The sequence below is a fragment of the Momordica charantia genome (assembly GCF_013281855.1).
Source record: "Momordica charantia cultivar OHB3-1 chromosome 1 unlocalized genomic scaffold, Mcharantia_2.0 BLBB01000001.1, whole genome shotgun sequence".
NCBI lineage: Eukaryota > Viridiplantae > Streptophyta > Magnoliopsida > Cucurbitales > Cucurbitaceae > Momordica > Momordica charantia.
In genome coordinates, this window is record NW_028275157.1 from 16,461,253 (window position 1) to 16,473,288 (window position 12,036).

A 12,036-nucleotide genomic window follows, 5' to 3' on the forward strand; every position below is an offset into this window, starting at 1 on the left:
ACCAATAAAAATTTGATAACTTTTTAGTTTTTTAAAAAACAGAAGAAAAAACGTCTCTTTTCCAACGTTTCTCTCTTCTACTTATCAAAAAGCCTTTTTTTTTTTTTTTTTTTTTTTTAACTTTCCTTACTTCTAGGAGTTATCTATGTTTTGCTTGCAATTACATTGCACCAACCGGGGACAGTGCTATTGTTCTTGGTTTTATTTCCTCCTTTGGTTTGACTGTGAGTTGGCCCTACTTCTTAGGTGTGTTATTCTTATTAACTCAAACCAAATAATTTAAACAACAGATTTTTAATTTCCATCATCAAAATAGTCAAAAGCAGTAACAAAAATATTGTTCTAAAAGAAATATTTCACAATCACATTCTTTTTTTTTAGGACAAAAGTGAGGTCTGAAGATTAGGATTCAAATTTTTTCTTGTTCATTGGATAAATCATTTATATTTTGCCTAATTAGTCATATTCTCTATAAATTTTGTCTGTGTATCTATTCCCAACTTTTTCTCTTGAGGTTAAATTACAAATTTTATCTATAAACTTTTAAAATTGTGTATGACCATAAATTTTTAAAAAGTGTATGTTCATAAACTTTCGATTTTGTGCCTACGATAATCTTTTGATATATTAAATATTTTTTTCTTTTAAATTCACAATCATATCAGACCCAAAATTAAAAGTTCTCCAATTTTTAGTAGTTACAAAATCCAATCTTTATGTTTAATAGCCATTTTTTCAACACAAAATTAAAAACTAACAAATCTATTAGATGCGAAAGTCGAGACATAGAAATTAAAAATTTAAGAATTTTATACTTAAAAAGTCAAAGACGTATAATTGAACAAAAACAAAAGTAAAACAAGTTGGGATATGATACGAAGAGTATATTAAAAAAAAAAAGAAAAAGAAATGATTTTAATTTGTATTGGATTAGCTATGGTAGTAGCTAGAATTCCCCAACTCATCTTCCTTATAATGCAACACCTTCTCCACCTGCAACTCTTTATTCAACAATGGAGAAGGTTTAACCAACAACTAATTCTCTTTCCCATTCCCTATTTAAATCCAAACCCTGCACCGTAACATCCATTCTCAACAATATTAAATCTCAGCTTCTTCAAACTTTTTCTCAACTTCAATTTCGTTTTTCAACAAAAGAAAAAAAAAATGACGAAGAACAGCGAATCGACCGCCATTGACGTGGCCCCTGAGAACCCCAACAGCGGGCCCATCGGGAAGAAGAAGAGCACGACGCCGCTGCTGGCGGCGCCTGTTCCCGTCCGGCAAGACAGGGGAACCCACCGGATGAAACGCGGCCTCGCCATCTTCGACTTCGTTCTCAGAATCGGAGCCTTGGCGGCGGCGCTTGCGGCGGCCGCGGCCATGGGAACGAGCGACGAAACGCTGCCATTTTTCACTCAGTTTTTCCAGTTCGAGGCGAGCTACGATGATTTGCCCACTTTCCAGTTAAGTTAAATTTGTCAATATATATATATATATTTATTTGTTTATATTTTTGTTGGGGAAATAAATAATGAAGAAAATTGAGTGGTGGTGCAGGTTTTTTGTTATCGCCATGGGAATAGTTGCGGGTTATGTGGTGCTCTCAATTCCATTCTCCATTGTTTGCATTGTTCGTCCCCATGCTGTTGGTCCTCGCCTTCTTTTGTTGATTTTGGATTCGGTAACTATTTTCCATTAATATTCAAACATATTTTTCTCTTTCTTTTTCGAAAATATTTAGCAGAAAAAATCTTCGTCAGATCCTATGGACCGAATGTTCGTTCGTGCGTTTTTGGAATCTCATACTATATTAATATTCATGAGATTATATCTCAACCAACAATGAGAGGAGTAGTCATGTTTATTATAAAAGCTTCATTCTTTTATGAATGTGATCCTTAACATTATTCACTTTAAATTTGTTGAAATGTGGTCATAAATTTGTGTTAAAAAAGTTTCTACTTCAAATTACGATCAATTTTAATCATTTTTTAAAAATCTAATATTCAAAATGAAGACTTTAAAAGTACTTGAATGTATATAGATGAAGGTAAACATTTTGAAAATATATAGGCGAAACTTAAAAAATACAATAATCAAAATATTATTTAAACAAAAAAATAATAATAAAGGGTGTAAATGGAAAATATCTTGTTTGATAAAAATCAATACAAAATACTAAATAAGACTTTAAAAAAGTGCCTCTTTTTATTCCCTAACAACTATATTCTCCTAATAAATCCTAAAACCAACCACATATTACTTTATCCCAAAAAAAAAATAAACGAACTGGTCAACCATATATTTTGAGTAAAAAAAAAAATGCGGAAGGAATAGTCCACTTATATTATAAACCATTATTAGGTTTCTTATCATACACGTGAACCAATGATAATATATAATATATATTTGACAGGTGGCACTCACACTGACCACGGTGGCTGCAGGGGCGGCTGCAGCGGTGGTTTCCCTGGCCCACAGCGGGAACTCGAGCACGAACTGGCTGGCGATCTGCAACCAATTTGGGGACTTCTGCCAGCAAGCCAGCGGCGCCGTGATCGGCTCTTTTGCTGCAGTGTTGCTGTTCCTTCTCCTCATCTTGTTCTCTGCTCTGTCCCTCAAACACCACTGATCAAAATTGGTTCTTGATCACTTGCAAGATTTTCTACAAATTGGGTCAATTTGGTATGGTTTTGTTCGTGTGGTGTGAAATCCTCTGATCTGTTGCTGTGTTTGTGGAATTGGGTTCTAGGAATTGTTGTTGTAACTTTACTTTTTTCTCATTTTTCTAAGATTTTTATATATTGTTGCCTTTTGGTTTCTTGTGTAAAAATGGCTTCCAAGAATTGGAAAAGTTGTGCTTTTATGTATGTATGTGTGTATATTTTAGCGATTGTCACTGTTTTTGTTGCAAAAATTTGGGGTGGTCTAGTCTTCATTATTTGAATTGTAATTGTGGCTCTAATTTTAATATATAATGCAATAGTTAAAAGTATTTAGTTATCAAGATTCTACTCTTTTAATTTTTTAAAAATTAAAAAAATTCTCTTTCTTTTTGCATTTTGCTCTCATAATTCTAAAAGATATAATAGCACTTAATTCTAATTTTGTAATACAATAAGATAACTTTAGCTTATTTATACTATTGATCTTCTTTTTTGATAATGAGCACCAGCTCGTGCCGTAAGTGTTGGGTTAAGTCCCACGACAAGGGCAACCCTTAGCATGTGAATTAGTCGAATTTGAAGAGGCAATTCTTAACATTAGTTGAGAATCATAAGTTTGATTAACTCTTAATTCATGTCGGGTAGACCTTGTTGTTGCAAGAATTCTTAATTCACGAGTGGTAGGGAGGTGCAACATTGTTATCATATTGTATTATCGTATCGTTTTCTCGTTTGAGTTTTTTACAAATTTCTCATCTCTTTCAACTTCTTCTCCCATAAAAACCTAACTTGTCACCATGAAAGTTGTTCGTAGGGTATTTTTGGTACTATATCAAAAGGAAAAAAAAATTGTAAAAAATTTCCAAACTAGCTTGAACTATCAAGTGACAGTGATGTGAGAACTTGGTGTAATTGTAAGTGTAAGTGATTATTTAAAGTTTTTCATACAATCAGCATATATAATTAAAACATAAAAAGATAATATAAAAAAGGAAAAAATTATAATCCATAAAGATGTTGAGGATGCCCCACTTATATTGACGATATTACCCCATTCTACCAATATAAAATAAAATTATAATCTACACTAATATCAAATTATATTGTTTTCTTATTTTAGTAACCCGTTTATTGTAATATTAGTCAAATAAAGAAGTTAAGTTAAAAGTTGTCAAATTGATATTCTAAAGAATTTGGATTGAGAAGTGTCATGATGTTTTTAAAATTAACATATAATTATCTAGTCTCAATTAGTCCTATTTTAAAATTTAAGTAATAATTAAACTTTTTTAACCATATTTTTACTTTGATATTTTAGATTGAATAAGCGGTAAAATTAATACTTCCAATTAGTTAAATTTTTATTTTTTACAAAAATTATAATATAGTAATTTCAACGAGATTATTTTTGTGACAATTTCTAATTCTTCTAAGATTTTAGGATCATATACATATATATATATTTATTTATTTTTCATAGGGAAACTATATAAATAATGAAAGGATATCCTTAAAAAAAAAAAAGGAAAGGATAAACAATAATATTAGACTATAAGTTTATCTTTGACGATTCTGTAAAAACAATAGATCTTGAAGGCAAATTTTAGCACCCACCATTTGTAATTTCTTTTAAAATATCTATTAATTAAGACTAATTATATGAATTTGTGATATTTTGTATAATCGAGTATTTAATTTATTAAACAAGAAAAGGGAAGAAAAACCTAATTTGGAAACAAATTAAGTAAAGTCCAAAACTTTTTAATTAGAACATCGAGAGGATTGAGCGAAGAAAAGGAAGAATTTTTTTGCAGAGAACGGCAACTGAGAGTTCAATTCACGATCTATAATCAGCCGCCGAGTTTCCAGTTTCCGCCTCCACCAGAATAGCGTCTCGTTTCGTTGCTCGCAAGCTGGTGTTGGTCCCTCTTCAACCGCCGTCAGTTTCCCGGGAAAAAAAAACAACGAAAGAGGAGAGTTCTCTGAGCCAAGAAATCCGAGGGTTTAAGATAGCCAAGTGTTCTGTCAATCGAAGATGACTCAGTCCGGAAAATTGATGCCGAATCTCGATCAGCAGAGCACGAAAATGCTTAATCTTACTGTGTTGCAGAGAATAGATCCTTTCATCGAAGAAATTTTAATCACCGCCGCCCATGTGACGTTCTACGAGTTCAATATCGAAACCAATCAATGGGTAAGTCCAGCTGCAGTTTCGGTATCGTTCGGGTTTTATTCGCAGCGCAAGTGTTGGGAGGTTGAAAGTAAAGCATTAAAATTTCGAGATCTTATGTTGCTTATTCCTTGTCGATCTGTTGGGCTAATGAAATCTAATCAGCATTCTTGGAATGTTTTAGCGAGGAAATTTTAGCAATTTTATTCCACGAAATAAGTTTTAAAATTTCCTATTGTGTAATCTCTCACAAGCTAATGAAAAAAGGGTATATCTGGTTGTTTTCTTGTATTCTCATATTTTGTATTCTCGTTTTTGGTATGCTTGCAGAGTCGGAAGGACGTCGAAGGATCTCTTTTCGTAGTGAAGAGGTTTTCATCAGATTTTTGTTTTTGTCTTTGGTTTTATTTAAATTTCTGGATGAAGGTTTCTTTTGTAGTTGTGTTTGGCCTTAGAGATTTTTGAATTCCCTGATGTTAATATACGTGTCTTCTCGTTTCAAGAAATGCTCAACCTCGGTTCCAATTCATTGTGATGAATCGACGCAACACAGGTTAGTAATGCAACGTTTTTCTCAATTATAAGAAAATATCTTCTCAATATAGTTAACGTTCTACTATATGGCTAAACATGGTGATTTTCTAAAACTCTTGATACATCGTACTACTAATTCCCAATGATATCAGAAAGGGTGTGTTACTTCCAAAAAATTTTCAACAGTTTTTAAGACCAGCACATTTATTAGCATGGGAATTGAGAATGATAAAAGCTTCAGTCTATAACTTGCAATATACTTCCTTCATGTAGCAAAAAACAGTGATTGTATTTGTGAAAACATGCAACTTGAAATTTTAATAGGCAAGCTAATAAGTGAAATTGGCACCTTGGGTGTTTATAATTGCAATTCCATTTTGTTCTCATCAAGATTTGAACTTCTAATTTTGTTGAAATTGCATGTGATCAATATTGAGAGCATTGAATTGAACTCGTGTATACTTAAACCATAGTTTTTGATATGTATATTTATTTTACCAGATAATCTAGTGGAGAATCTACTTGGGGATTTTGAGTATGAAGTTCAAGCTCCTTATCTATTGTACCGAAATGCTGCGCAAGAAGTTAATGGCATTTGGTTTTACAATCCACGTGAATGCGAGGATGTTGCAAACCTCTTTAGTAGGTATAGTACCTTGTTTATCCATTAATATCTTTTCAGTTAGACCATTGTTATCATCATATGACTAGCACATAAAATTTGGGTTTTTGTGAAAATTTATCAATTAGACCATCATTATCATATATATATTTTATATGAAAGTTCCCATTGAATAAGAAGGGACCATACAAAAGAAAAGCCAGGGAGATAAGGCATCTAAGTTAATTAAGTGGGTGGTGTAGTTACATGAAGCTTTAGGTAAAAGACTTCAACTAAAGGTTGTGTACTGTACATTGTTCAATATCCAAAAAGATTACAGAAGTCCCTATGTTTTGTTGTTGGAGATCATATTGTTTCTTTTAGCAGTTCTCTGAAGTATTGATCTTTTGCTGTGAAGCCACCAACACTTTGGGCTTTGGAAACAAAAAACTAGTATTTTTATGTTAGCCCACCTTTCTCTAGCTAAGTTGCAATGAATGGAAAAGTGGTTTGACTATTTCTTGATTTTTCCTACGGTTCACAAAAATTTTGGGTAAAAGTGGCTAGAGGAGGGTTTTCCTTTTGCGATTTGTCTTGCGTATTTAGGCCTCTACAAATTAGTGTCCAAAGGAAAATTTTCACTTCTTCCAAGTCTGTATTTGAGTTTTACCTTATGGGCTATGGTGTTGTTCTTGCAAATACGTACGACGCTGGTTAGTTGTTCATAACCAATGTTTTACTCTTGGATATAAAATAATCCTAACAAAAGTTTACAGCCTCTTCTTCCCTCGTAAACATTCTAAAAGTTCATTAGTTGATGTTGGGAATTAATATCATTCGGTCTCATCGCACTTGTAAAGTTTTTGGAGGCTTAGACCGGCTAGGTTGGCTTTTGGTCACTGTGTTTGGTATGTGGGTTTCTGTTTCAATGTTATAGGCCTTTTAGGGTTGCAAGTTATAACCACAATTGTACTGGAGCCCTTGGTTTCTAGAAAGATGCGAAGTCTCTTACTTTTCTAAAGGAGGGAGAACGGCTCTAATTCAATAAAGTCTTAAAACATGTTGTCTTCATTCAAAATTTCTTTAAAGGTAGATTGGTTGATATATCATGAGAGACTTTGTGGTTGAAGAGGTGGATGAGGACGGATGGGCGAACCTAGTTCATTGGGCTATGGTGTCCAAGGGCCAAGCCAGCTTAAGGAAAAAAAGAACTATGGCGCTTATTAGCTTATGGGTTAAGAGATTTCTGAAAGCTTTAGGAAAATTTTTATTGCTGCTACGCAGTGGCTAAGTGTGTGGTCAATTTTCTCAAATCAAGTGGAAGGTCTTAGGGTCTAACAGATCCAGGACTATGTGACCAAATGTGGTGGTTCCAATTCTCTGAGTGATTTCGAGAGAGAGAAGTAGGACTTTATGAGGACTTTATGAGGAAAGGTCTTATCTAAAAAAAGGACTTTATGAGGAAAGGTCTTATCTAAAAAAAGGGCCTTTATGAGGAAAGGTGTAGGGATGCAGGGTTAAGTGTGTTCAACTATGTTGTGGGGAATTATTAGATTCTCATGTGTGGTTGACACCGTATACCTTATCTACCACCCCCACCAACCCACACACAGACTCACTTCCCTTTTAATAAAATTGTTCTCTATTTGGAAAAACCATTCGTCATGGTTAGGGTTGGAAATTTAGTATTTTCTCCACCTTCTATATGAATGTTCTCTTATTTAAAAATTATACACCTGACTTTCATTGTGTTGTCAAGAAATTTCACAGAGAAATTTTATGGGGTTCTAAGTTTCTTACATGAGACGTATTTGTCCTTTTTATTTTGCAGAATACTTAATGCATTCTCGAAGGTTCCTTTAAAGTCTAAAGTTTCTTCAAGCAAGGGGTAACGATAATGTTATCATTAATTACTTCAAGCAAATTTTATATTAGATTGGAGAATTTTAGTTTGTGTATTTGTACCATGATTGCCTTTTGGAAACATTGTTGTGTATTAATGTCATATTCTTGTTATATGAGTTATTTTATCTTGTTTGATTGAGCCATATCATAGTCATATTTGATTGGATTATTGAGAAGCGTCTTTTTCCAAATGAAAAACCAAGCCTTGACTGTAGAGGAGGTGTTGACTTCTCAAGAATACTTGACATTGGATAATCACAAAACTCTTGGGTTAGAAACATCCAAGAGGAGGTGTTAACTTGACCGTAGTCCACACTTCTCCACAAGGGTTTTAATATCAGTTTTTTCAGATTGTCTTGGATATTTTTAAGTTCTGGAAACAAACTAATTTTCTAATTTTCTACAACTATTTTTCATTTATTTTCCTATGCAGTGATTTTGAGGAGCTGGAGGCAGTGCCAACCATGTCAATTATTGAAGGTCCACTAGAGCCCTCTGCACCGCCCTCTACTGTCACGGATGCCCCTGAAGATCCATCCTTCGTGAATTTTTTTAGTGTTTGTTCTCTATCCTTATCTTTTTGCTCTCCTCCCTTCTTTTTATTTTTTAGCTAGCTTTTTAGTGGAACGTTTTTAGCTTCCTTTTCTTGGACTCAATATTTTATCATGGAACTCGGGCTACCGTAAGCCTCTCCTTATCCAACCTTGTTTGTTAGAATTGTAGAAGGGAACATTTTTTGTGAAGCCAGAACAAGCTCTCAATTTTGGTTAAACGGAGAGAGAGAGATAAAAAGAGAAAATATGAGAAGACCAAATTCTGATGAAAATTTCTTTTACTGAATGAAAAACTTCCGACCATGAAACAAAACTTGGTTATTATTTGGCATCAATGTTTACTGTCACTCCAATAATTGAACTTTCGGGTGAAATGGTTGCGAATGGTGACAAATAAGTTCACTGATTAAGAGATGATTTTCATCGGCTAGACCTGGAAATATATTAGCTAATCTATTAATTGGCTTTGAAATTGCTGGTCTGAACATACAGTTATTGGTGTGATTGACCAAATTCATATAAACTCATAGTTTGTATTTAAATTTCACTTTCTGGCTAAATTTTTCTTGATATTTCATTCACTAAGCTCCATTTATTTTTTTATTTTTAAATATTAAACTAGAAAATTGGTCCCAAGATTAATCAATTGCAAATAAGATAATTGTCTCCTAGGTTTTCCTTAGCAACGGATTTTTTTTAATATCCTGTGAAATATGTTATATGTATGGCTAAAATTAAGCATTAGAGTTCTACTGTCTTTTTCTATATATATATTTTAAATAACTTGGTAAATATGTATGCCTCCCTTGCTGCCTTTCTTGTACTTCTTTTTCATCTCCCAATGGAAATTGTATTTCTCATTCCCTAACCAAGAAAAAGGGTTAAAATGTGTGTATAATATAACGACATTTATGGAGAAACCCTTTTCTTGCCATATTCTGAATAACCATGTTCGGAAGAGACTACCATTTTCTTATGAATGTCTTGGTTTGGATGATATCCACAAAGCAACTTCTATACTTTGCAATTGTGTGGTTTTGCTACTCCATAGTCCATTCTGCTAAGCTTTTCTGTCTGTTCGTTGTGGGTCATTTTATTTCCAATGCCATTCGGTTGACCTAGATGGTATTTCTGCAGGCGGCTATGAATATTGGAAACAATGCTCCAAATATACCAGATTCAAGACAGCCATATCATGCTTCTGCTATAAACCCACCTCCATCTTTGCTTCCGCCTAATATCGTATCAACTCCTGCACTGAATCCACAGCCATCTTTTCCTATTGCAGCCTCATCTACACTAACCTCTCCTTATGGACCATCTGACCCAAACATTAACGCTAATCAGGTCACTAATCTTGTGAAGCCCTCTTCATTCTTTCCTCCTCCATCTTTCTCATCTGCACCAATGAGACCCCCTATGTCCTCATCCATGCCAATGCCTACACTTCATCCTCCACTTAATTTACAAAGTCCATATGGGACCCCAATGCTCCAGCCATTTCCGCCACCTAATCCACCGCCGTCACTCACACCTGGTTCTGCTCCTGCTCTCAATGACGGGCCTCTTATTAGCAGGGACAAAGTTCGTGATGCACTTCTGATGCTTGTTCAGGTATCGTTCTCATATTTTATAACAATATTATGACCAGCAGTAGTTTTGGTTCAACTTTGTAGAAGATTATGCACTCATATGGTTTGTTGGTAAGCTACCTATGTTAGGAACCAGAATTCCAGTTCATCTAAGGTATATTGAATAACTGAGAAGAATATGGAAATATAGGCAGAAAGAAACGGCAATTCAAAAAGCCAGCCTAAAAGACCCTCCCTTAAAGCTAATCTCATACAAAATTCTCAATGATCCTTCTCTGTCCTCTTCCCCTATTCATGTCTATTGCACAATAACAATTCCTTCTAACAACTCTGGTTGACTTTGATAAACTCACCAACTAATGATACCCTTGGCAATAGCTCTATCCTAACCATAATTGCGTTTCAATTTGAAACTGGTTGTTTCTTATTGATCCCCTTGCTCCCGCGTTCTGTATAAACAATTTCAACCTCTTAAAATAAATGTTATTTCTATGCTACACCGAACTGCATATTGACTCGGTCACTCAGAGGACTGCTGGCATTTAACTTGGTTTTGTTGTCCATTTCAATTACGCATGAAACGAATTTATGTACGATGAAAACTATTTTAGTTCTGAGGCACAGGCTGACATGTGGAATATTGTTTGTGTTAGGACGATCAATTTATTGATAAGTTTTACCAAGCACTGGTGAAGATGCACCATTCTTGAGTATCTTCAAAGGCTCGAGAGGGACTGCGATGCCGCCTATCATCTGCAGGTTTCACGGGCTTGAATGTGTGTGAATTAGATGTGTACATAGCTCACTTTGAATTATGTCTAAAATTAGTGGCTCCAGTGTAGTGTATTCAGTGTAAAATTTGATGGAGTTTCGGTGTTGGTCAAGTTCTTTTTGATTTGAGATGTTGCTGACAAAAACACATGGCATGGTGCTGCTCTCTTTCAGTTTGGTACTTTTATGATGCCACTCCTTTTCTATTTGGTTCAGGCTTTAGGAACTTCTGCTTCCTCCTCCCAAATTTTGTTGTTTTGAGGATTTCACTTTCTGGTGAATGTCATTTCGTCGCATCAAAACAATTATCATAAGATGAGTTCTCTTTGTTTTGGGAACTTCTCATACTCCTGGTCTTCACCGTTCTAATCTAATTGTGTATTGTTGAGAAGCTTTTGAGACATGCAGCCTCTAGGGTCAACCCAATTGGTAAGGGTCCGATTCCTTTTGGTTAGGTCTTAAGTTCAAACCTTTTCATGAGCTTTATACTAAAAATTCTTGATGTCTCTTGAGTCCGAGTCTTGAGGTAAGCGCGGACACCGATAGATATAAAGAGCAAGCTCTGACTCTCCATTATGAAAAATAATAATAATAATAATAATAATAATAATAATAAATAGAAAGAAGCGTTATACTAAAAATTCTTGATGTCTCTTGGGTCCGAGTCTTGAGGTAAGTGCGGACACCGATAGATATAAAGAGGAAGCTCTGACTCTCCATTATGAAAAATAATAATAATAATAATAAATAGAAAGAAGCGGTTGAGTCTACGGACAGCGGAATGGTGAGAGGAATTTTTTTTGTTTTGTTTAAATTTGATCAATATACTTTAATTTTGGTCCAACTTTCAATTTTAGTTTTTTAGCCATGGTACTTTTAAGACGTTTGATTTTGTCTTTATTTAGAAAACGTTAATCTAATTTATATACCATGAAAATTCTATAATAGAAATTTATGGTGATATTTAAAGAAATCTAATGATTGAAGTTTGAAGTGTTAAATTAAATTTGATCAAAATAAATGAGATAAAAATAAAAATGAAGGGATCACAATATTTTTTTTTTGATATATAGAAACTAAAATGAACTAAAAATAAAAATGAAGGTATCACAATATTTTCTTTGATGCATAGAAACTAAAATGGACGTTTTGAAAGTTTAAAAGAAAAAATATAATTATCCACGAATCTAATCACACTAAGTTAATTTATCTACGAACCTTTAAAATAATATATTACTCT

General features: G+C 33.9%; 2 protein-coding genes across 2 annotated transcripts; both read left to right on the forward strand.

Annotated features, from left to right (window-relative positions):
* Positions 1–1,005: 1,005 nt before the first annotated feature.
* Positions 1,006–3,010, forward strand: LOC111005840 (casparian strip membrane protein 1). Its single transcript, XM_022277477.2, has 3 exons — positions 1,006–1,466; positions 1,561–1,684; positions 2,420–3,010. The coding sequence occupies exons 1-3, from the start codon at positions 1,168–1,170 to the stop codon at positions 2,633–2,635; spliced, it is 639 nt and encodes a 212-aa protein (XP_022133169.1). The 5' UTR covers positions 1,006–1,167; the 3' UTR covers positions 2,636–3,010.
* Positions 3,011–4,406: 1,396 nt separating this feature from the next.
* Positions 4,407–11,143, forward strand: DCP1 (decapping 1). The gene is made up of 8 exons (XM_022277292.2): positions 4,407–4,863; positions 5,170–5,210; positions 5,343–5,392; positions 5,875–6,019; positions 7,806–7,862; positions 8,313–8,436; positions 9,571–10,047; positions 10,679–11,143. The coding sequence occupies exons 1-8, from the start codon at positions 4,705–4,707 to the stop codon at positions 10,733–10,735; spliced, it is 1,110 nt and encodes a 369-aa protein (XP_022132984.1). The 5' UTR covers positions 4,407–4,704; the 3' UTR covers positions 10,736–11,143.
* Positions 11,144–12,036: the final 893 nt, after the last annotated feature.